This window comes from Eptatretus burgeri, chromosome 2, assembly GCF_056783735.1.
Source record: "Eptatretus burgeri isolate ZD-2024b chromosome 2, Ebu_testis_v1, whole genome shotgun sequence".
NCBI lineage: Eukaryota > Metazoa > Chordata > Myxini > Myxiniformes > Myxinidae > Eptatretus > Eptatretus burgeri.
Window position 1 is genome coordinate 143,476,340 of NC_140962.1, and position 26,679 is coordinate 143,503,018.

At 41.7% G+C, this 26,679-nt stretch overlaps 1 protein-coding gene across 2 annotated transcripts; it reads right to left on the reverse strand.

The window, feature by feature from the left end:
* Positions 1 to 464: 464 nt before the first annotated feature.
* Positions 465 to 26,472, reverse strand: TIMM17B (translocase of inner mitochondrial membrane 17B). Of its 2 annotated transcripts, XM_085854763.1 has the most exons (7): positions 26,360 to 26,378; positions 17,823 to 17,941; positions 17,497 to 17,596; positions 17,136 to 17,199; positions 16,842 to 16,970; positions 8,349 to 8,459; positions 465 to 2,000 (listed from the first exon to the last, which is right to left on the reverse strand). In XM_085854763.1, exons 3-7 carry the CDS (start codon positions 17,554 to 17,556, stop codon positions 1,912 to 1,914), a joined length of 453 nt encoding a protein of 150 aa, XP_085710889.1. In that variant the 5' UTR covers positions 17,557 to 17,596; positions 17,823 to 17,941; positions 26,360 to 26,378; the 3' UTR covers positions 465 to 1,911. The 2 variants fall into 2 exon arrangements, with proteins under 2 accessions (XP_085710889.1, XP_085710881.1); XM_085854755.1 differs by lacking the exon at positions 17,823 to 17,941 and having other exon boundaries at positions 26,360 to 26,472.
* Positions 26,473 to 26,679: the final 207 nt, after the last annotated feature.

Consider the following 26,679-nt stretch of genomic DNA (forward strand, 5'->3'; position numbering starts at 1 on the left):
GAATTTATGCGATTTTTTCCCAAAAATTTACCGAATCCACCAATTTGACACACTTCCAGTCACGTGATCGGCTTGACCTCCACAATTTAACATCTGGACGCTTGCATAATGTTGTCACCCAAATTTGGCAACATTCTGACTGGTGGGTCTGGAGAGGAAGATTTTTGAAGGAATTTACTAAGTCATGTTTTGACCTATTTTTTTTTTTTGACTTACTTAAGTGACCTACCTACTTAAGACTATTTTGACCTACTTAAGTGACGTGACTAGAACGAGCTTTGCAATCCCCTTTACTCGTCAGGAGTGGAATGTTGCTGTCAAATTTCTTCTGGATCGGCCCAGCGGTTTGGCCAGAGAAGTCAAAATCGGAGATGAACGGATGGACGGTTGGGCAGACGGTGCACAATGACAATACCTTATCTGGAATTCCAATTCCAGAGGTGTTAAAAACCAGTATGTCGGGAAACGTTTTTAAATTTAAATTTAATTGCATGGTAAATAACTCAGTTGTAGGCCATACATCAACAAATGTTCATATTTAGGCAAAATGTACACATTTATTAATATCAGAGATAAATAGACACTCCCTTGAAATAAACTGTAAAATAAATGAAACTGCAAAAGTGTACCGTGCTGACACGGCCAAGTTCGTGTCGTTTGAACGTCGGTTTGCATTCCCCAGTCCATGCAACTAAAGGATACAAAAGCAGGTTTGAGCAATTTAATTGATCTCAATTCAAGCAAACTCAAATCGAAGACTATTCCAACAATTATTTATTTATTTGCGTGTTTCTACATCGATCAGCAGGTAATTAATTGCGCTGCGTGGACGCAAAGTCACTCGCGAAGTGTTTGCTTGACAAGCGATCACACCTCAGGATAATTACAATCTGATTTTACTGATTTTTTGAGGAAATAAAATTGCTTTTGCCTGGTTTTCTGAGACGACAGTTCTTGACGACGAAGTGGGGAACCCCATGGCAAATCGCACGAGAACCATTACCCCTAATGCTGATCATGTTGTGGGATCCATGATCCAAATTTGCATACTTAAAGCCTCGAAAATCCTCTCCAGCACTTGTTTAAACAAGAGACGTATGTAAAATATTTACGACTCCCGACGTATGACGAGTATTATCGAGAGTAACGCAAACATGACAAGTTATACGAGACTCTGCTGGAAAACTTCCTTTGCTCAGCATTCCCCAAAGTAGGTAGGGCCTGAAATCAGCAAATTTTTGAAGTTCATCAGCAGACACCAAGACATGAAAATTCAGTCGTACAAAGACACACAATTTAAAAAAAAAAAAATTCACTGGTTCAAACATCAAGGTCCTGAGCAGTGGATGGAGAGATAATGCAACTGATCACCAAAATGAAAAATAAAAATCTACAAGTGCAAATACTCCATCACACAAATAACCCCAATATCTTCCTTTACACGCACGGCATCACGTTGCATTTCTTACGAAAAGCTGTTTACGGCGTAAACAGCTTTTACGTTTTACGCCTTTTACAAAGCGTAAAAACTCAACACAGATTTTGCATCAATCTCGGTGTTCGATCAATGGTAAACACTGATTTCATTGCATTATTTGTGGGTGACAAGGAGAGAAACCGGGATGGGGAGGGGAATGAGTGGTGCACAAAATGTCAGGAGAAAACTACAGTCTCAAGGTGGGTAAAGGAGACAAAAAGGCAGGAGGCTGAGACAAAGGCAGAGATAGAGAGTTCTCCACATTGAGCACTACCCAAAAGAACCATGTGCAACGGTCATGGATTTGTAAAATCTTCACACTCGTCTTGGACAGCACTGTTTTGGACTTGCGTCCTCATCAGCAAGACGATCGATCCATGGCGACTGAAATTTGGATGAAGCACCAAAGAGGAAAAGGCAAATACAACTATTAGCTATTGATACTGCCCATAGGACCCAATGCCAGCAGTTGGTGAGTCTTTCGGTGGTAGTTGTGCCGGGTCATCCATAATCTGAGGTGGTACTGGAAAGAAAATAGAGATAGCATCTTTAAAGGAATGATGTGTTAACATCAAATCAAACAACAGCGATAATTGCTTTGCAATACATGTCCCCTACGGACGTGATCTTTTCTCAGTACAAAAGGGAAAAACTGAAAAATTGATGAAACGCCCTGAAACTCGAACTTGTTCTGTAACTTATCATAATAAAGCCATGTACCGAGTTTTCAGTTGAATATGTTGAAGGGTATGGGGGGAAAAGTCTGAAAAACCACAGGTGGGATGGATGGATGGAGAAACGGAGAGCAAACCGTTAGTCCCCTCCGGTGAAACCGGGAGAGGAATAATATGGAGTGAGCACGACAAGCATTATATGCATGAAAGCACATAACCTTGGTTTATTTGAAATTGCCATCTCACCTTCAACATACAAGTTCTAGTGATCCATCAAAGTGATTTAACAAAACAATTAACGATTAGAAAATGACAAGGAAAATGCAGGACAAACTGAAAGTTTCTTTGTCGCTCAAGACTCGGTGGCGCAATCGTTAGCCTCGAAACATATTTGGGAAGCATCATGGAATCTTAACATTCATAATTATTAGTCCACGGGCCACTGTAACCACCCCCTCCCTCCTCTAAGGAATTTTGCAGACTTTGTTTTTTGCGAAGTATGGGTCCTTCCCATTTGAAATTTACTTCTTTGCCATTTATCTCAGTGTTTTGTCAATATATATATATATATATATATATATATATATATATATATATATATATATATATATATATACACATACTGTACGAGTACGTGCCCGTACGTGTGTGGCCATACGTGCAAAAAAAAAAAATAATAATAATAATAATAATAAAACTTTCAAACCACGAGCCAGAAACAACAACCACACAGGCCGTTCCTTCGCTCTCGCGTGCCCATACATGGGTGCCCGTACGTGCGTGCCCGAACGTGCAACCCCCCCTCCCCCCCCAAAAAAAAACTTTCAAACAAACACACAGGCCGTTCCTTCGCTCTCGTAAACGACGACTGGATTGGGGCATTGTGTTTATCTATAAATGCGCAAAAGAAATCGAGAAATTATTACAATACAGTAAGTCATCACTATCCGGAAGTGGTGCGTGCCCGTACGGAATGTTCACATGCATTCCACGAATTATCGCTTGCATTGAAGAAACAACTGCTGTGATACTTACACACACAGAGTAAATTAAATTCCAAATTAAAATCAAGTTTACCTCCCCGTCTTTGCTTGCTATGACATTCACTGCCATTGACCATTGCCACTCCTACGCCACGGTAACTAAGGCACCGATCCCCATCGTAACCGGCATGGCACGTGACGTAGGCCGGCCACGCACCGGCCTACGCAGCAACATGTCCTTTCATTGGTTGGTAAATAAATAGCCATAACTTGGGAAGCACTTGTCCAATTAATATCAAACCTTGAAAAGGCACATCCACAGGGCCCCAGCAATATAGCTGGCAAGTATCAATTAGATCAGACCAGTGGTTGTCAAGAAACAACGGTCACAGACACACACAGCTGGAATATATATATATATATATATATATATATATATATATATATATATATATATATATATATATATATATATATATATATATATATATATATTTTTTTTTTTTGTGACTGCGGAAGTCGGCTGTGAAGCCGGTGATACGTCGCCTGAGACCGGGTCTGCTCTTGCCTTTTTTGCTCAAATTAGCAGAGTCGATGTAGTTATTTTTTTACTTATTGTTGGAAGCACTTTCTTAAAATAAAAAAAAAACTTTTGGTTTTTTTTTACAGGTGTCCCTCATCTGGTGAAAATGTGAATTTTCACATAAATTGTACCTTTTCAACATCCTACATCACCCAAAATACACGTTACTTACTTAAACATAGAATATGTCATTCTCAATCAAGAAAGAACTCACATTATACAAGGAATGTGTAATAAATGGTAATATGTATGCCCTGAAATATAAAACAATGATGCTCGTTTTTTTTCTCAATATCATAGAACGTGAGATATCCATTTACCACGTTTACAATATCTACTATCCATACCCAATACTGATGGAGGACCACATTTATCCTTACATTTAATTAAGCCCGAGATATTTCAATTCAGATAAGAGTTTCAGCACAGATTTTCAAATGATACAATTGGCTAGTTTGAATGTTTTGCAGATGTAGCAGCAATCATAATTCACACTATGTAAGGAATTCACACTTTTCAGCATCTGGAGAATAATTAAATGAGTTAAGTTACTCAAGATAACTAATATAAGATGGGTAATTAGTGTTTCTCAACCTCTAACAAAATAATTTTAGATTAGGAATGATTATGTAAGTTTTAACTGCCCGAACATATTACTCTGCAACACTTGTGGACAATGTATCCTCACTGTTTGTGTTTGTCGCGCTACTCCTCAAACAATTCTGGGCTAATTACATCCAGACTTGCTACATGGGATCAGCATGACCCCAGTTAATGTATAGGGGTGTGTTTAGATCCTCGTGGAGGATCTCTAAGTCTTACGTCGTTGTTCTTGTGGACTTTTTTGTTTCACAGCCTACAGTTTTCAGCGATACTTCCTGAAACTTGGCAAATATGTGTCAAAATACCCTGCGCAGACAGTAACCATCTCCGATTTTGAAAATTCCTCTGAGAAAAAAAGTTAAGACATCAAAATATCTCCGCTAATGGAAATCGCCTAAAAAATTATCTCCGAAACTACACAAGCTTTTTGAATTCTGTTTGTGGGAATCAAACAGGGCATTAGCAGAGATTAATTGCCGCACATATGATACATCACTATGACGTCATATCAATTTTTATGACGTCATTCCTATTTTTTGACATTTTTTTGTTTTTTTGTTTCATTTGTTTCACAGCCAACAGTTTTCATCGAAACTTCCTGAAACTTGGCATATATGTGTAAAAATACCCTGCGCAGACAGTAACCATCTCCGATTTTGAAAATTCCTCTGAGAAAAAAAGTTAAGACATCAAAATATCTCCGCTAATGGAAATCGCCTAAAAAATTATCTCAAACGAGGCAAGCTTTTTGAGGGAATCGAACAGTGTATTAGCAGGGATGAATTACCACACATATGATACATCACTATGATGTCATATCAATTTTTATGATGTCATTCCTATTTTTTGATATTTTTTGTTTCACAACCCAGTGTTTTCATCGGATCTTCGTGAAACTTGCCATGTATATGCAGAAACCCCACGCGCAGGCAGTAACCATCTCCGATTTTGGAAATTCTTCCTAGTAAAAAGTTAGTCATAATATCGCCACTAATGGAAATCGCTTATACCATTAACTCCGAAACTAGTTTGTTTCACAGCCTACAGTTTTCATCGAAACTTCCTGAAACTTGGCGTATATATGTAAAAATACCCTGCGCAGACAGTAACCATCTCCGATTTTGAAAATTCCTCCTAGAAAAAAGTTATGACGTCAAAATATCTCCGCTAATGGAAATCGGCTAAAAGATTATCTCCGAAACTAGGCAAGCTTTTTGAATTCTGTTTGCGGGAATCGAACAGGGCATTAGCAGAGATGAATTACCACACATATGATACATCACTATGATGTCATATCAATTATGACGTCATTCCTATTTTTTGACATTTTTTCTTTCACAACCCAGAGTTTTCATCGGATCTTCGTGAAACTTGCCATGTATATGCAGAAAGCCCACGCGCAGGCAGTAACCATCTCCGATTTTGGAAATCCTTCCGAGAAAAAAAGTTGACATTGTATCGCCGCTAATGGAAATCGCCTATACCATTATCTCTGAAACTCGGCAAGCTGTTTGAATTTTGTTTGCGGGAATCAAGCCGGGCATTAGCACAGATAATTTATCACAAACCTGATACATCACAATGACGTCATATTCGTTTTTATGACGTCATCATTAAGAGGACGAGGATCTTAGCTCATTCGAGCTTGTTATTTTTACCAGTGGTCTTGGGGGGGTGAGGGTGAGGCACAAATTTTTGACGTAATGTGTATCGTGTAGCGCCGCCTCCAGGTGGGGGAGGTTATTACAAGTCTCCACCATTTACAGTCCAGTATTCCTGCCCCACGGTTTCCAGTGCAGTGAGGTGTTTTGAATAATAAGCAGGAGGTGTGTTCTTGCTTCATGCATGTAACTAGGGTTTGCTTGTATTTTTTGCTGAAACAGAGCTGTCAGTTGCCGATACACCGCCCAAATAAAGGTACGCGTCAGAAGAACGCGTTGCATGCTTGGATCAAGATTGTCCGTCGGGCAGGTACTCTGCCAGCTTGTGTAATTCACACGTCTTTTTCGTTATCTTTAACCTCCGCCATTGAAGATCGGAGGTTACTGTTTTCACCCCTTTCTGTTTGTTTGTTTGTTTGTGAGTGAACAGTATTATGGAAAAACTCCTCGAAGGATTTCGATGAAACTTGGTGGGGGGATTAGGTACGGTCCAAGGATCATGCCATTAGATTTTGGACTTGGTCCAAAATCCAATAGGGCCACTATGGCGGCCATTTTGAAAAAATATTTGAATTTTTTTTTTTTTTTGCATTTCTACATGTTTTAAGTGATTTACAACCCCCCCCCCCCCAAAAAAAAAATGTTAGAGAAAAAAAATTTTTGCAACTTTTTTTCAACAAAATTTCGATTTTTTTTTTGCATATCTACATGTTACAAGTGATTGCCAACAAAAAACATGCCAAAATTATAATCGCGGCTGATTTTGGAACTTCAGGTGGATATATCCACGTAAAATCAATTTCTGTCTCAAGGAATCCAGTTATGACAAATGAATTGAGTATGTAAAAGTTAAAAGTAAAAGGGAAAGTTGCAAACTATAACTCTGTGAGCACTGTTGACGTCAAATTGAATGAATAGGATATCAGGTTCACTTGAGTGACCTCGCAGTATTGGCGGCGGAGGTTTTGCACTCTACCGAGTGCTCCCCCTCCAGTTTCATGCCTGTCTTCATGGCACTTGGAAATTCCGATGAAGCATCAAATGATACTTATTGTGATCTTAAACAATTTGTTTGTTGTCATTATGGTAAATCAAAAAAGCCATACAGGGATATAAGTAAGCTCCATTATGATAGAGCAAAGCAGAAATTCCAGACTGCCAACACCCAACTGCTATCCATCTCAGATGGAATTTATATGAGCCTACTACCACCCTGACTGTCTTCACTGAAGATGCCTGTCCTCAGGGCTAACTACCAGGTACTTATGTGGAGAAATGCCCGTGTCCAGCTTCCTGTTATACAGAGTCCTGAATCACGTGGATGGAGAAAGATTGAGCAGATCCTGGAATATGACTGGTGTGATGGAGATTTTATACCTCAGGTAAGGAGTACAGATTGTACATCAAGTATACCATCACCAAGCTATGAACAGCATTTTATTCCTGATTTTTGCCAGCTTATCTACTGATAACCACCATACTTTTCATTTTAATTATACGCTCATTTGCTTGTTGTCATCCGAGCATTTCAAAATGAGTATGTTCAAGTTCAAAATTTGTCTGCTGCTTCGTATACGAGAAAATGCAATGCTGAAAATGGTAGTTATACTTATCATAAACAAATAAATTATGCAAATCTAAAATACAGAAGGCCCACCCCGAACGTGGGTTTCCGCGTCGCAGTTTCGCTCTATCGCGGTTGAATAATTGTGGTAAAACGTGCCGATCGCGGCATGGTTCCCTCGCTGTATCGCGGTCTGGTGCGGAGGAACACACAACCCTGCATCTCCGTCTCACCTCACAGTTGATCTTTCGATGACGTGCCGCATGGACCATCACGAGAAATTGGGCGATACCGCCGGAGGTACATACATACTGCAGGGAATATTTTGTTGAACTATTTGAGTCACTTGATCCTATTGTAAGAAAAATATATCGTTTCAGTTACGGTTCGGAAGGTTTATTTGTTCCCCTATATTATGTTTCGAGATGTTTGGTGCGATACGTCATTGGACGAAGGAACTAATTTCTTGTCATCTCTCATTGTTGTGTTGATATTGAATGTTAACTTGCAGAGATGTGAAATATGATATTCATTCCAGATAATTGCTTAATTTTCACCGTCTTGCACGTATAGTAGTGATACAAAGGAATCACTCTGTAATAAAGCTGAGCACACTTAGGCAATTGGCAAACAAGCAGATCTTCAAAAAGCATGTAATGGTCCAGAAAATTCCCCAGGGGTGAGGGGGAGGGTTTCAACATCTGGTCCATGGACGATGTGCTTTTCAAATAAGGACAGAGATGCATGCATGCTTCTGGTAAATATTTTAAAATCGATGAAGCCAGAAAAATGGAGTCTCTCACCATTCTGAAACTGGCCTGAGGTATAGCGTGTCAAAAGAATGCCCACACCTTCAATGAGAGCTAGGAGGACACCACCCATAATGGCTGATCCTACCATTGTTGTTGGACCACCTGTGCAAACACAAAGGAAAATAATGATAATAATATTTTTAAAAATCAATTTTTGTCATGAAAGATGTTATCGTATTAAACAAAGGGGTCAGCAAAGCAATCGTGGTGGTGCGCGTGTGCTCGACACCCAGGATTTTTAGCCGATTCACAAGGAACCTCAACCGTGAAAATGTAACGTCAATTGGTCTTTACGTTGTGGCATCGCCATTTCACCTGCCAAGTGTCACGTGACTATTCACAACAGGACAGCTTCTATGCTACAGTTTGTGAGCGCAACCCAAAGAAAGCCCATTCCATGTTGTGCTCCTTCCAACATGCGAAAGCAGCTGTTTGACACAGATATTCCGAGGGAAGTGAAAAGGCGGGAAGTAAATACATAAAGAAACAAAATTACACCTCCCTCCAACCCCCCCCCCCGACACACACATTAAGCAAAATAAGAGTGCACTTGCATGGCCTGTCTGAGCAGGTATGCAAGACGTCAGCCACTCTTAATGGCCGTGCAAGAAACTCATGATTTCCGTTCCAGTGATTTCAAAGCTCAGCAAAAGCTTTCATCCCACAAAATGAGAGGTGGAGTCAAGAGTTTTTCCACATGATGCCCCCCACCCACTGCCTCCTGTCCTCTGGCACCCCTCTTCCATGGGGTGAAGATGCTGTTCGTCCACCAAAAAAAAATTAAAATGTCACAGCTGAGGGTTAGAGTCACAGTCTCCAGCCTGCAGATGAAATGTACCTATTGAGGGGTATCCGAAGCCAGAAGAGTACCCTGTGCCATATACTCATTGGCTGTGTAGGGAGAGGTGCAACTATTCCTGATCTCTTGGCAAAACATGACTGTAACATCAATGTTGAAGTGTGCACCAAGGATCACGTAACGACGACACAAAGGTGATGACTGTGCGAGTATTGAGATCCGAGAAGGTCTGTTAGCTCATGACGAGATCAAAGCTTATCATAAAGCAAAGCCGTTGGACAAAGAGAAAGAAATTCCAGAACATCAATGGCAGAACCTAGCCTTCACAGCCAGAATTATTCAGCTTGAGACTTCTCCTTCATCACTCTGCTTCAACATATTTTGAGGACCTACACACAATCGATGAGTCACACACCCCTCATTTAGGGATGCTGCGAAGACAATGAGGCTGTTGGACAATGTCCTCCAATGGCGGCAAAGTTTAGAAGCAGACGCTGAAGTTAATGGGAAAGCTGTTTGCCACCATCTTCACCTTCTGCCAGCCTGCAGATGAAATGCACCTATTCCTGGACTTTGAAGGGTCAACGGCTGAAGACTTTGTCCGTGTCGATCGTCTTTGCCCGAGTGACCCAACACTGGTCCAATTCTGAAAAGCACAATTCCTAGAAAATAGGAGGCAGATCATCTGACTTCAATTTCGCACAAATGCCGAACGAGCTTGTCGATGCGAATGAAGAAAGGAGAAGCGACGCTACCGATGGAATGGCAGAACAGCAATTGGGAGAGCAACTAACGCATTAGCTAAATGAAGCTCAACGTCATGTCGCTGGCATTGTTGTAAAAGTGATGCAGCCACAATCTCAGCAGCAAAGTTTTGACATCGATGGAGCAGGCGGCACAGGAAAACCATTCCTCTTCAATACCTTTGTGCGCATTTTTCGAGGAATGGCTTTCCAAAGGTGTGTGTGTGTGTGTGTGTGTGTGTGTGTGTGTGTGTGTGTGTGTGTGTGTGTGTGTGTGTGTGTGTGTGTGTGTGTGTGTGTGTGTGTGTGTGTTGCATACTCTCGCATAGCGAGCATGCTTCTTTTTAAAGATGGAACGACTTCACATTCTTGGTTCAAAATCCCTATTCCACCGAAACAAAAATTCCACCTGTAATATTTCCCACGGCACAAAGTATGCTCAGACTCTTCAACAGGCCTCAGTCTTGATTTCGGATGAGGCATCACTGATTCCAGCAGACACACTCAATGCAGTGGACCAACTATTGAAGCAGCTGGCAGGATTGCCAGAGCCATTTTGAGGGAAACGTTTCATGATTCTTGAAGATTTCCCAGCAGATTCTTGCTGTCATTCGCAATGGAAGCTGAGCAAGCATTGTGCGAGTAGCTCACCGTTGCGGGTCCTCTTCCAGCAATTCCATCTCACTCAGAACATGAGGACAACACCAGATGGAGAACACGAGCGCTTTTCTAACTGGCTGCTCGAAGTATGAAATGACTATTTTCCAGTTGTGAATAACACCGATGAGATTGGACTTCCTGCTGCAGTTTTTATAGGTTATAACAAATTGGAGGACCTCATTACCTCTGCCACTGAAGGTGGAGAGAGGTTATGTTGTCAACGCTGTCTGTCAGTTTGGCCGTCTGTGAGCAGGACATCTCAAAAAGTTATGGGTGGATTCGGATTAAAATTGGTGGACTGGTTGAGTGTGTGACAAGGAAGAATTCTTTCCATTTTAGTGAAGATACGAGAATTAAAAAACACAAAATTCAAGTTATTATTCACCATTGAGAGATGGGGCCAAAAACGATATACGCCATGGTATTCCAAAATGTTGTGGATGAGTTATGACAAAACTAGGTAGATGAGTTGGGTAGGTGACAAGAAGAAGCCCATTAGATTTAGGTGTGTGACAAGGACAAATGGTCCAGATGCAGATCTGACCAATCATGAGGCTATGAAACATAACCTGTTCAGCCAGTCAGGGGTATGCGCTCTACCGAGTGCCATTGCAGTTTCCGTTTTCCCTCATGGCCTAATTGCAGACCCAGATCGTATGGAGAAGCGATGCTGCCTGACTCCAACGAATGAGAATCCGCATGCTATTAGCAGCCTCGTTTTGCAACAATTACCACGTCCGTTAACAACTTATTTCGGTGTCGATTGAACTGTGTCTGACGATCCACAAGCAGCCGCTGTGTATCCATTGGAGTTTCTGAACAGCATCGCTCCATCTGGAATGCCCCCCTTCCCCCCACAACCTTGAGCTCAAAGAAGGGGCACCTCTTATCCTGGTCTGAAATTTGAATCCAGAGAAAGGACTATGTAATGGCACAAGACTCATGGTAAAATAGCTACTGTCCCATCTCATCAAAGCAGAGATCCTTTCAGGCCAATTCAGAGGAACAGCAATGCATTGATACCAAGACTTGCATTGGCAGCTTCAGGAACGAGCTTTCCCATTCACTCTCAAGAGGACACAGTTTCCAGGCAGGGTTGCCTATTGTTTGACCATCACCAAGGTACAAGGTCAATCCTTGCAGGGCATAGGGTTGTATCTCCCACAGCATGTTTTTTAGTCAAGGCCTAATTTATGTTGTGTTATTGACCACATGCAATGTCTTTGAGGGGGATTTAAGTCCTGATTCCAGATGGTAGACAACCAAGAAACATGGTCTGCCCAGAGGCGTTAGGATAAAAGGGTCTTTTTGGATATAATCAAAGCAGTTATTTTTTTTGAAGATCCCACCGGTGCAATTTCTTTCAATACGGAGTTTATCTTTTTCTATTTTTGCACTGCACCATAATGACCATGCCTCTGCAGCTGTCACAAGCTATCAAGTTTGGTCTGAAAACTTTACCAACTGATCCCTCGAATACATACAGTAGATTAAACAGTACTTAGGCCTAAATCTCATTTGCTCTACGGCGAGGATACGGCGGCCGTACTCCCTCTGAATTGAGAGAAACGTGCGGCGGCCGCAGAGTTTCTGCGGTGGCCTCAGGGTGGTCCTACGCCGTTTGGCTATCTTTTACAGGCCGTAGGGGTCGCCGTGGAATTATAACGTGGAGTTATAACTTTTTTCATTTCTGTGTTCGCCATAGCAATTCGACATGCCGAAAACAAAAAACTGGTAAAAAAAAAAAATGAACCCACTCGTTAGCGTCCGTCTGGCCGCACGTTCACCTTAGGGCCCCCCTGCGGTCGCCTTACGGGCACCTTGCATCTGCCTTGAAAATTATATGGCCGCCGCAGGGCCCCCTTAAGGTCACCGTGCGACATCAAATCAAAGACCATACGGCACCCCCACGTTTTCGGTCTCCACAATCTCTAAATACGCCGTGCGGCTCCCCAAAAAATAAAAACACGTGTGACCGTGGAAATACTGCGGCTGCCATATAATTGCTAGTGGCCGTAGATTTTGGAGACCCCCACGGCCGCCGTGGCAAATGTGACTTAGTCCTTAAGGGTACATATAAATAATCAGAATCAGTCTTGATTGAGAAATCCGATGAAGCGTTAGCTTTGATTATATTTATCATCGTCGTTGCATGACTCTGTTCAGATGATTATTCATCGGAAATGCACATTTGATACACCACTGAATTCAAATGATCTACAACAATCAACGAACTGTTTATTCAAAATGAGACAGGAGGCTGCAAAACGACCATAACCCCGAAGTTTCGGAGTACGAAAATCGCTTCGCGCCATTATGGGTACCTATCAACAAGGTGTCTAAAGTACAATTCCAACCCGAGATATTTAATGTTAACATCTTCTTTCCCACCCAGGCATCCCACGGAACAAAAACATACCAAACAAGAAAAAGGGCAATCAGAGATTGCAGACCCTCATCAGGACCTGTTTTGTGTGGTGTATTTTGTGTGTCGTTTGTGTACTGATGTGTTACATAATTAATAAGAGACAAAATTAGAACTGCCACTTGATAACTGCTGGTGGTGATGACAGGCTACCAAGACGTCTCGCTTTGATGCAACCCCGCTTTGATCGGACACCTGACCCTGATCCATGATGTTTTTTGGTTATTATTCATTGTTCAATTGAATTTAGAATGGGATTAAAATAAATTCAATTCAAATCAAATGGAAGACCAAATCGGAACAGCTCTACATTGGAGTCATCAGAAGGAACCAAAACAAGGAAAACGAAAAGATGAAGTCATCAGGAGGACCCTGGATAGGATTCACATTTCAGCTGCTACTCCTCTACCCTCAAACCCATCCAGGCACAGCCAAGTGAGCCTTATTCAAGAAAAAAACAAGGACAAATGTGTCCAAGAGCAGCGTCCTAAAGGTTTTGTCGGCTAAAAACAACAACTTCCGATATTTCGTCACGTGCCTTGATTAAGCCAAATAGCGAGACCCGTCATAATGTATTTACGTATTTACGATATATCGTGTATTTACGAAATAAATAATGTATTTACGAAATTACAATACGATAAATGGAATAATCTTTAAATAGTAACGTGAACTTTTCGAAACTTTAAAGCAAATGTCCGAATATATTTAAAAGTTCATGATAGACGCTCTCAAAAGGCCACTCAATGTGAGGATGTGTACATGTGCTTAGTATTTAAGGAGATCCGGATCCTGTATATACAAGAGCCGAGTCCTACAGGTTAAGGTTTTGTCTTCACAAGAAGAAGAAGAAGAAGAAGAAGAAGAAGAAGAAGAAGAAGAAGAAGAAGAAGAAGAAGAAGAAGAAGAACAAGAACAAGAAGAACAACAACGCCGAGCTTTTTATGAGCAGCGTACGCAAGACGCTGCTAATAATAATAATAAAAAAACATCAAAAGATTATTTTTTTTAATTTATGGATGCTTTCCGACGGTTCTGTGATTTTTATCGATGTATCGGCTTTGATGTGTGTTGGCACACAAAATTACTGTGCTTTCCCATTGTCTCGGGTCACTCACCTGCATTTATTTTTTTCATTTGTTTATATTTTCATTCATGTATGTTTTCCGACGGTTCTGTGACTTTTCCCGGTGTATTGGCTTTGATGTGCATCGGCATGCAAAATTTCAGCCTTCTACGTCACCTGGAAGGTACCGATCTTTAATATCAGTCAGTGAGTCGTTAGAATGAGATATATATATATATATATATATATATATATATATATATATATATATATATATATATATATATATATATATATATATATATATATTGTTACGTTTGAGGGGGGGTATGCATTCAAAGGGTAATTAGGATGTTTAATTAGGTATGCCATGCTGTTCGAGTTTACCAGGATCTCGATGTAATAAGTAGCAATTCAGTGGTGATAAGTTGTCTAGTAAATGTCCATTTCTTCAAGGGGGAAATGATAATTGTCACGTAATTAGATAGGGATACGGGATAGGGAAGTGTGTCTGCGTAAACCCCTTTTAGTATTCTCTGGAGGCTTGCCATGACGTCACAGGACAGTGCTGCGGATGGCTCCGCCCCGTGATCACGATTGGCGGAAGGCGACGGCGGTGGGCCAATAAAACGGCTCGATTGGAAGTGACGAGGACGGGAGGATAAAAAGGTTCTGTTCGGGGTCGAAAAAGAAGAGGAAGAAGATCAGGACAAAAAGATCGTGTTTTTTTGGGGTGGAGGTTGTTGTGCTGGAAGCGTTCTTGTTGTTGCGCGGATTCAATCCTGTTTTTCTTCGTGTCTTGGAGCCTTGCTGAGCCTCGTGCCTCACCTTGGTTGGCTCTGGGGTTCTGCTGACTCGGAGTACGGGGTCGAACAGCGGGCGGACCTGCCTCCCTCTCCTGCTCGCAACTTGGCGCCAGAACTGGTTCCCTGGTGGCTGTGAGCGGACTTGGGCCAGGACCAGGAGGTCGACAGCACCACGGTTTCTCCTGCCCCCCTGACGAGAGCAAGGCCAGCTCGTCCGACGCCAATCCAGGGACAGTTGCGTCCACACCACGGTCCAGCCTGACCACCAGAAATAGCTACGTTTTGTGTGTGTGTGTGTGTGTGTGTGTGTGTGTGTGTGTGTGTGTGTGTGTGTGTGTGTGTGTGTGTGTGTGTGTGTGTGTGTGTGTGTGTGTGTGTGTGCGTGCGCGTGTACCTGGCGCCTTAGAGGGTTTGAGAATTGTATATTCATTGGAATTGTCTGTGTTTTCCCCACGCCCGATCCCGCGCCATCCCGTCGAATCGCCCCGGATCCCTCTTCTTGCCGAGTCTTGTTATTTCTGGTTAATAATAAAAACAAATAAACATCATCAACTCAGTAAAAAGCGACTCGTGCCACCTTCCTCGTCCCGTTTGCGGTAGAGCGATTAGAACCGCCATGTTTGGGTTATAAATAAATAAACCGCCTCCATCGTTTCGGCTCATTCTACGTTGGTGGGACTGTTCAAGTCCCGTGGATGTCACAATATATAGATATATATATATATGGGGTGTTCTTACACATTGTGTAAGCATACGAACTGTTTCCCCATTGTCTCGGGTTGCTCACCTGAATTTGATTTTTCATTTATTTATTTTCATTTTTTCTTCATTTATTTATATTTTCATATATGAATGTTGTACGACGATTCTGCAATTTTTTTCTGGTATACAGGCTTCGATGTCCATCGGCACAAAAATAATTTCAGGTTTCTATGTCATCCGGAAGGTTCTCATCTTTAATATCAGTCAGTCAGACAGTCAGTGGTTAGAAAGTGCTTAAATATATGAAATATACTCGCGGGGTGTGCTTACAAAATGTAAGCAACGACGAGCCGTGCTTCCCCCATTGCCTCGGATCGCTCACTTGCATTTGATTTTTCATTTATTTTCTTCTTCTTTTTCATTCACGGACGCTTTCCAGCGGTTCTGTGATTTTCCCCAGTGTATCGGTTTCGATGTCCATCGGCATGCAGAATTACCGTGCTTCCCCATTGTCTGCAGTCGCTCACCTGGATTTATTTTTTGCATTTATTATAATTTTCATTTACAGACGCTTTTCAACGGTTCTGTGATTTTTTTTTTTCCGGTGTGTCGGCTTCGATGCCCGTCGGCACACAAAATTACCGTGCTGACCCATTGTCTCGGGTCGCTCATCTAAATTTTTTCATTTATATTTTCACTTATTTATTTTCATTTAATTATATTTTCATTTACTGAAGCTTTCCGATGGTTGGGCGATTTTTCCCGGTGTATAGGCTTCAATGTCTATCGGCAGGCTAAATTTCAGGTTTCTACGTAACCCGGAAGGTACCGATCTTTAATGCGATTCAGTCAGTGAGTCCGTGAACCCGTGGTTAGAAAGCTTTATATAATCGATATAAGCTGCCCAACTGGATAGAATGCTCCAAAAAATAAAAAAGACCATCAAAATATTTTCCTGCAAGCCAGGATCAAAATCAAATCAACACTTCACTCGCCAACAAAACATTTTATAACTTTCATTTTTGGATGAGAGAAAAGAAGTCGAGATTGGAGATTGGAGATACCCAAAAGCAATGTCCACCCACAGGTTCCAAAGGAGACGAGTTAAAAAAAAAAAAAAAAAGGTCAAAGGAGACACTTGAGAGCATCAAACGTTTTGCCGGTGTGAAAAATGGCTCGACGGTTTCCACTCGCCCCTGAATTCCTGTATCCTACAGTACGATAAGCAATTCTGCTTGAAACAAACATTGATCAAGCAATGAGGGATGAAGGTCGTTAGTTACTGCGAGAGGCAAGGATGGCTCCGGTAAGTGCTCCGCTGCTGATGGAATTCCAGGGATCTTCTTTGCCACGAATTCTGACTAGGCCACAGTCAATGGTGGAGAACAAGCCACCCCAGACAGCAAAGCTGCCTGTGGACACAAATACGTAATGTGAACTCACCAGACATCAAACTTTCCAAGATTTGCTCACCGACATCATTGAGTTTAAGAGAGGGCGAAAAGAAGAACAAGAATAAGAATAAGAAGAAGAATAAGAATAAGAATAAGAATAAGAATAAGAATAAGAAGATTCACCTCCAATCTGTGGTGCCCTGCTTCTTATAGCATTCAGACTCCCCCGAAAACGATATTTCACTCCCTTGGGAACAAAAATGAAAAGGAATCAGAAGAGGCACGTGACAACCTTCCGACGATGGCTCGAGAAATATGATGGAAGCAGGTCCACTTTTCACAGCCTATTCGCTTTCGTTAATTGGCATTAATCTCTACTCAAGAGGTCATTAATTAACTGACGTGCCCTCGCTCTGGCAAGTTACAATGAAACAAATACAATGTCAGAAAAAGTGAAATGCACATTACATTTTGCAAAAATGAAAACCCCAGATCTGTGAGCTCGACAAGCACCAAAGTAAAGTAAAAGAAAGGAAATACTCACTGTCGGCGCATTTCTGAAGCCCTTAATGGCCTGAAAGATTCCACCACCAATAGCACCCATGGTGAAGGCACCTCCACAATCATCGACAATCCTCCAGGGACTACAAAGTGAAGAATACAGATTAGATTGGCTCAAACATCCACTTTCTTGATCTCTCCTCCTGCATCCACTCCACAGTAAGCATGTCGGTGGAAAAGATCCTACAGTTCCCAGAAAGTTGATGTGCATAGCAGTCACCGCAATGGGGGTATTTGCATTGCTTATTCATTCATACGCACATCGAGGGATCGAGGTGTTGAACTTGCATTACTAGACAGGGTACTCACCTCTAAGATGTCTAGCCTGGGTTTGATTCCTGACCCAGCTATAAACTGTCATTCCGGTGTCTTTTCGGCAGGGTAAGCTTGGTGTTGCCTTAAGATCTTATGGTCTTGAGTTCAAGCCCCTGTTAAAAAACCGTTGAATTAACAACAGGCGGCTTGACTCAACCTGACATCATTCCGAGGTCGGCGAAATGAGTAGAAGCGTGCTGGTAACAGGGACGGCGGCACAGCCGCACCCCCAGAAAATGATGCAGCCAACCAGCCACAGGCTGCATACGAAGAAAGAAAAAGATAGGTAGGGTGATTTATCAATGTGTGTGTACTGACCCTCGGATGGACATGAAACGAGTGTCCCATCTGCCAGCATTTGTTGGTGGACGTTAAAGATCCCACGGAGTCCTTTGTAAAGAGGAGGCGAGCTCTCGCCGACACTGCGGAAAAAAATTTACAGATTCCTGCCCTAATCAACAGAGGGAATTGCAACAGCTGTGAACTCGGCCAATGATGCTACTCCTCAACCTTGTGCTGCAGACGAACGAAGAATTCAACAGGGTTTTCCCCAAACTTGTGAAAGGCATCTGATGAACGAATATTTGGCATCTTCGTCGAGCACAGCGAAGTCCGAGTTACGGTGCCCTCCATAAATATTGGAACAGTGAATTCAAATTTGCTATTATTGCTGTTTAGTAACTCAGTAAATTTTGGATATTTGAGATCAAAAGATGAATACGAGGTAAGAATACAGAAGGTCAGCTTTCTCCACACATTTTGGCCTAAATTTCCACCCGATGGCACTTGCCTTCTGGTTGTTTTTTGGTTTGCATTGGTAGGAACAATCGTCTGGGTGGCAGAAAGGCTTTTCTTCAATGCAGATTATGCGTTTTTATCATGCGAGACATAATCAGCAGCTGATGCTCTCAATTACATCCAAGGACGAAGGGGGGTGACCTAGGGCAAACAAAAGTTAATTCGTTCCGTTCACAGCTCTGGACAGTCATTTACGCAATCCCCAAAGCCAAACTTGCTTTCAGTTGCAAGGATGTGCACACAGGTTGAGGATACACAAGCCTTCAGATGTGAAGTCTGCACGTGAAGCAGCTCATGTTCTCACTGGGGTCCCCAAGAGGCTGGATCGGCCATCTCTGGTCCATGAACTCCACCTCATGACCAATGGATCTGACTGTGCACCCTGTCAGGATTCCCCCATAAGGTCACCCAGCCCATGATGCACCCTGCTCTTCTTAGACACTCCTCCTACTGGGCTTCCTTAGCTGTTTTTAAATCACAAATTCACCAGCAAGGACCAAGAAAGAGTAGCGCAGGAGTGGGGCCAGATGGGAAAGTCATCCTGCAGCTGGAGTTACCTCCACACAGTCATTCAAGGTGAAATCAGTTCACTCTCCAAGCATACAATTTGTTTGAGTTCAAGCCTCTGCCTTCAGGATTCCAGTTCATGCCCAATTGTCCTCTCAATAGGTCGGAGGGAAAGAACAGTCCACATATGGACAAGGACAGGAATAACACTAAAGTAATAGAAAACCATTTAAAAACGAACAAGTCTGAAGACGATGATTGTTCACGAGCGGTATTTGACGATGAAGATTGTTTCAGAAGTCAAGGATGAGACAATGTAATAATTTTTGACCAAGTTATAATTAATTGTAGTGGCCTTCAATCAACAGCTGTAAAATGTCGAAAACCCGGTTTCGTTCAACAACTTTCAAAATTTGACCTTTGCACAACCTTTAAAGGTCACAAAACAATGTTGTGGACATTAAAACAAGGAAACAGGATACGTGCTATAGCTTATTGGAGTTAGTTCGTCGAAGAAGGTCGAAAACCCGGTTCGATTCCCACAACTTTGAAAATTTGACCTTTGTGAACTTTAAAGGTCAAGGATTATGACCTTTGGTGCAAAACTTCCTCTGGAACATTCCAGGAACAATATAACGTCATATAGGCTATATGGCATTTCGCACTCCTCGGATTATCCATACTTTGATGAAATCAGCGTAAAAACAAACTTGAAGGGGGCGCCACGGGCAAGGTGTTCGAGATAGAGCAAAATGGTTTGAAGACTTTAGGTGGGGAATGACCTCAAGATCATGCATAAAAAATATTGTCATCCTCGCTCTCAAAGTTTGGGTGGTTGTATGATTTTTATGGCAAAATTCGCAATTTTCTGAGTTTTTGACCTTGACCTTGGGACGAAAATGAAAAAAAAAAAATAAAAAAAAAAAAAAATCGGACGACGACAAGTTTTAGATAATTCATTTTGCTATTCAAATACCGAAGAACCCATTGCATTCAGTTAATTCCCTCGGAGAAGATAGATTTTTAATCCGACTACCCCCTAAAAATGGCTATTTTGGGACGTGACTCCGCCCACAATGGGCGTAGCACGCCCTCATCCAGGAAAACACAACTAGACATTGATATCGAACACATAACCAAGTTTCATCAAGATCGAATCAAAGTGCACTGAGTTATGCTCTGGACAGACAGACACACAGACATAACGAATATAGTGGTCACTCTGGCTGGCGCGCGTGAACTAATAAACATTCGGAGTTTCACACGACAAGTCAAACAGCAAATAAAACCTGAATGTCAACCCATCTCTCATTCTACGGATCAGTGACTTCCTACAGGATCGGACTCAATGGGTACAAATGAACAATACTTTATTAAAACGGATAATAACAACAGAGTTCATCGAACACCTTACCCCACGCTGTCTTGAGAAACAAGGACATGGGTGGGGGGGGGGGTCAATGAGCGGCAAATTTGATTGGTCGCGATGACGTAGAACGGCCAAATATTTTTTCCAAGTACTGCTAAACAGAAGGGTTTTTTTGAAAGTGCCAAAAAGGCAATTTGTGTTCTACGGTGTTCAAGTATATAATTCAATTGAAATGAAATAAAGATTTTAAAGGTCGAAATTCTTCTTTTTCATTTTTCGGAAGTTTACCGTCGTTGATGCAGCATCTTTTACACCACCTTATTTAACAAGTTACATGAGTTCTTCATGCCTGTTTGTGTCCTTTAGGTCATCCATAAAAACATCAAGTTTCCTGTTTGGAATGATTTTCAATTTCGCTTGACTGCCAGACAGGCTAAAACAATGACTTCACTCCTCTCTGTGAACGTGCGATCGGGACAAATTCAGAGCCAAAACACTGTTAGACTACAGGTTTGTTTTCCGATTCATGTTCAAAATAAAACGCTCAATTAAAATAAGCTGTTCCTCCATCGTAAACTGACGTTTATAGACATATCAGACAGACAGACAGACAGAAGCAAGTGAAGGAATTGCTTAACTCCGCTTTTGGCTTCGTGTGTTGGGTGTTAAACACCGGGGCCCCACAAGGATGTGTTCTTTCCCCATCGCAGCTTACTGTGTAAACTGTAAACTAACTATTATATTTCACACTCAAACAATGAGGGCATTTAAAAATACGCAGATGACACTACGATTGTCACATTTCTTAACTGGAACGGCACTCGGTAGAGGGCATACCTCCACCACGCAATGCCTGATACACGAGAACATATCAGGACCAATACATTTTTGAAATATCATGTTATCTATCGTTTTTGGCCCGATCTCTCAATGGTGAAGAATCACTTTAGAAATTAAATAATTCCCGTATCCAGATCCAGACCTGGATCTTCACCAAAATCCAAACAATTCTTCCGTGTCAAACACGCAACCTGTCCACCAAGTTTCATCCGTATCCGTCCCCAACTTTTTGAGATATCCTGTCCACAGACAAACAAAGAAACATACAAGCCGGTAGGCGACATGGGGTGGTCGCTACAGAATTGCATACTAGTCATACAGTTTTTGACGAATCCGGCTGAAAATTTTTGACAGAGGTTGATTATAGTGCGCATAAAAGTGCGGAAACTGATTTTTGATTTTCGAAAAAATAATTTTTTAAGGATTTTTCAAAAATTTAAAAGTTCCGTTGCTGGCAACGGTGGCGTCCATAGCAACGGTGCTCAAAAGCATACAACTAGATCCTAGTATGAACCTACCAGTCAAGTTTCATCAAAATCGGTTGACTCCTCTGGCCTCCAGAGCTGTCCATTACATACAAACATACAGACAGACGGAAAACCTGAGAATAACGGTAGTCTAGCGACCACCCAACAAACAAAGACAGAGAGGGGTGAAAACATAACGTCGTTCACCTTCAGTGGCGGAGGTAAAGATAGTGGACGAGATTATCGAAACGCTATTCAGAATTTTGTTACATGGTGTAGTGACCATTTTTCGTTGAACACTGAAGACACTGAAGAGATAGTTTTACACTTTTGGAAATCTAAACCTCAGTTTCCCCCACCCACCCCCCAAGTCATGATCAACAATGTTGATATTGGAACTATTCACTCAGATAAGTATGTTGGCAAAATCATTGATGATAATCGATTATGGTCAGAACACTGTAAATTGCTGGTTTCCAAAGAACAGCAGCGATACTTTGTTAAGTTAGTCAAATCATTTAGGATTGATAAAACGATGATGAGGTTTTTTTTTAATGATTCAGTAATTGAGTGTGACCTTGCAGGGTTACTGCGTCGAGCTTAGTGATGTCAAAAAAGGTAATTTTGGTGAAACTGCACAGAAAAAGGGGGGGGTCGGTGGGTGGTGGGGATACCATAGTTATCTGTTGAATTATCGTGGTGCAATTTTGATAGTTCGATAGTTTGATAGTGAGTGTTTTTTTGTAATACGATTGCTATTGTTTTTATCATCATGGATTATTATCCACGCAAGAAACCTGGTGTTGGTTTAGAGGTTCGGGTGGCTGGCTTGGGATCTTAGGGTCCTGAGTTTGAACCCCGTTGGCACCTGAATTAACACCAGGTGGGGTTGACTCAGCCTGTCATCCTTCTGAGGTCAGCAAATTTGAGTCCCAGTATACTGGTAATGGAGGGCACAGCATCAGCGGCACAGGCACACTCGAAGCAGCCAAAGGCTGCAGACAAAATTATTATCCCGAGGCATTTTGAAAAAAAACTGGGTATATTGTAATCGGATCTGTCTGTCCGTCCATACATCCGTAACGCCGTTTCCTCCTAAACGGTGATGGAGAAATTCCCCAAACTTGGTAGCTATGATCACTACATGGCAAGAAGGTGCAAGAGCAGCATCATTTTTGGCCCCACCCCTGGTATGGGATGAGGTCAAAAGGTCAAATATCAAAAAACGCAATTACGAGCACATTATAAAAAAAATTTTTTAATGAAATTCCGTATGTGCATTCAACATTGGGGAATGCATGAAATATATAACGATTGGTTGGATTTGACCTCCGCTTCATGTCCCGGGGTGGGAACTTAGGGCCACAGGGGTGAAAACAGGAATTTTTTAATCCAAAATTTGAAATTGGGTCATTCGTGGTGGAACTTTTTGCCATCTTTCAACTTTGCTTCAGGTGGGAAGCGTCGGGGATTTGCGACGGCGCGCCATCGAGTTAAATTCTTCGTTTGTCGGGAATTTAAATTCCAGAAAAGGTCGTCATCGCGCACTGTCCGTCTGTTCGTCCCAGATTTCGACTTCTCCAGCCAAACCGTTGAGCCGATCCGGATGAAATTTGGCAGCAAGGTTCCGCTGCTGACTGGTAACGGGGATTGCAAAGCTCGTTCCGTTCACGTGACTTCAAGTAGGTCAAAATGGTGGACTCGATACGTTTCTTCAAAAGACTTCTTCTCCAGACCTACCAGTCAGAATGCCACCAAATTTGGGTTACAACATTAGGCCAGGGCCCAGATAAGCTACAGGTCAAGTGGACCTTTTTAAAAAAAAATTTAAACCTCCATCGAAGGTGAAGGAGGTTATGTTTTCACCCCTTTCTGTCTGTTTCTCTGTCTGTCTGTGTAGAGGATATCCAGGGCCGGATTTAGACATGTGCCGGCCCCTGGGCAGCCTTCAGTAGTGGAGGCCCACCCTACCTTAGGATACTAAAAAGGTGACAAGACATATTTACAGTCATCCATAAAGTAATTTTTTTCAAGAACAAAGAATCTGAACTTCTATATAAAATAGAGAATGAGATAAGATGAATATCTTATATCTGTTCCACTAACTACCAACTACCATTCAGGCACTCACAAATACATTTTTCCTTACAATTTTCTTTTTCATGAAATATGTGGAGGCCCCCTGGTTGTGGAGGCCCCCTGGGCAACTGCCCAGCTTGCCCATGCCTAAATCCGGCCCTGAGGATATCTCAAAAAGTTGTGACCGGATTCAGACGAAAATTGGTGCACAGGTTGTGTGTGTGACAAGGAAGAATTGCTTCAATTTTGGTGAATTTCCTGATGCGAATACTAGAATTTGTTTAAGTGATTCTGCCCCATTGAGAGATTGGGCCAAAAACAATACATAGCATGATATCTCAAAAAAGTTGTGGACGGATTCGGACGAAACTTGGTGGACAGGTTGTGTGTGTGAGACAAGGAAGAATTGATTCGATTTTTGTGAAGATCTGGATCCGAATCCGGATATGATAATCATTTAATTTTTTGAGTGATTCTTCACCATTGAGAGAGAGAGAGGGACAAAGACGAGATAGTACTGCATAGCATGATATTTCAAAAATGTATTGGGCCCGATATGTTCTCGTGGATGAGACATTACGTGGCGGAGGTCTGCGCTCCACCGAGTGCCCTTCTAGTTATTTTTCCTGTTTTGACCCCTGTGACCTCAAGTCCTCACCCCCTGGGGCATGAACCGGGGATCAAATCGAAAAAAAATGGTTACCTATTTCATGCAGCCCCTAATGTTGATTGCATAGACAAAGTTTCATTAATTTTTTTTTTTTTTTGATGTGGCTGTAATTGCATTTATTAACCTCCGCCATCTTCGAAGATGGATGGAGGTTACTGTTTTCACCCCTTTCTGTTTGTTTGTTTGTTTGTTTGTGAACAGTAATATGGAAAAACTCCTCGACGGATTTTGACGAAACTTGGTGGGGGGGGGGGTTAGGTATGGTCCAAGGATCATGCCATTAAATTTTGCACTTGCTCCCCCCCCCCAAAAAAAAGTTAGATAATTTTTTTTTTTTGCATTTCTGCATGTTTTCAGTGATTTCCAACCCCCCCCCCCCAAAAAAAAAATAGAGAAATTATTTTTTTTGCATTTCTACATGTTGTAAGTGATTTCCAACCCCCCCCAAAAATTGGTACCATTCAGGCACTCACAAATACATTTTTCCTTACAATTTTCTTTTTCATGAAATATGTGGAGGCCCCCTGGGCAACTGCCCAGCTTGCCCATGCCTAAATCCAGCCCTGAGGATATCTCAAAAAGTTGTGAACGGATTCAGACGAAACTTGGTGCACAGGTTGTGTGTGTGACAAGGAAGAATTGCTTCAATTTTGGTGAATTTCCTGATGCGACTACTAGAATTTGTTTAAGTGATTCTTCCCCATTGAGAGATTGGGCCAAAAACAATACATAGCATGATATCTCAAAAAAGTATATAAAATGATATGAAACATGATATAAAACAAATTTACGGATACTGAGACATTCCGGGGAGATGTCTCAGTATCCGTAAATTTAGAGAAAAAAGTTTTTTTTTTGCATTTCTACATGTTTTAAGTGATTTCCAACCCCCCCCCCCCAAAAAAAAATTGTTAGAGAAAAGAATTTTTTTTTGCATTTCTACATGTTTTAAGTGATTTCCAACCCCCTCCCCCAAAAAATTGTTGGAGAAAAAAAAGTTTTTTTTTGCATTTCTACATGTTTTAAGTGATTTCCAACCCCCCCCCCCCAAAATAGTTAGAGAAAAAAAATTTTTGCAACTTTTTTTTCAACAAAATTCCGATTTCTTTTTTTTGCATTTCTGCATGTTTTAAGTGATTTCCAACTATAACTTTCCAAAAGAACTATAACTCTGTCAGCACTGTTGACATCATATTTAATGAATAAGATATAAGGTTCACTTGAGTGACCCAGCAGTATTGGCGGAGAAGGTTTTGCACTCTCCCGAGTGCTCCCCCTCGAGTTGGTATACGACCTTTTTGACCCTGCCCCAGGGAGCGAGCCCAAAATGACACTGCTCTTGCACCTTGGTGCCATGTGGTGATCATAACGATCAAGTTTGGTGACTTTATTCACATTTGTTTAGGAGACCGTCTGCGTGAGAGACAGACAGACAGACAGACCCGATTACAATATCGCGCCCCCCCCCCCCGTTTTGGGGGATTGCAACATTATGTATTCACATCGAAAGCCGTTTATTTGAAAAGATGGATCCGATTGTATCCGTAAAAGTATTCAAAAGGAAGCACCAAGGATCGCCCGGTACCCTAACTTTACTTCAATATCACGTAAACTTAGTGTCCTTTGGAAAGACAGCGCAACTTCATCACATGTCCTCCCGCATCGCAGGTAGAACACACCTGAGAGGAATGCGAGCCAGTGGGAACAAGAGGTCCGGTGAGCGTTACAGGTAGAAGCCTCCCGGTGAGGAACAAAATGGTAACAAACAACAATGTAACGAGAACCGTTCATGTTTACCCACCAAGGTTCGCGAATGTACTCCTCCATTGTGGCTCCGTGACGTCATAAGCAAACCATGGTTGGTTGTTGTTTTATGGATAGACTAATCTTAAATGACGATTCTTAGTTTAAAAAAAAAAAGGAATTGTTAATTTGATTTTACATTGCAAACTGAATAATATGTTAAAAAAATGAAGTATCTTACTGAAGAATGGATGATATCTGTGAAGAAGAAAAAGAAGAAGAATAATTGAGGGTCTAAACCGACGAATTACCTTAAAAATGACCAGAAATATATTATTGCTCCAGAAATTACACGACAATCGGGATGTTAACGATGTG

Bases quoted from the DNA above. Each gene is read 5' to 3' on its own strand.
- TIMM17B (XM_085854755.1), bottom strand. From the start codon at position 26,385: ATGGAGGAGTACATTCGCGAACCTTG. The intron at 16,971-17,135 runs GTGAATCTTCTT...TTGTGTCCACAG, and splicing joins CAGGGCACCACAGATTGGAG to GCAGCTTTGCTGTCTGGGGT. The intron at 8,460-16,841 runs GTAACTAACGAC...GTGTTTGCACAG, and splicing joins AGCCATCCTTGCCTCTCGCA to GTGGTCCAACAACAATGGTA.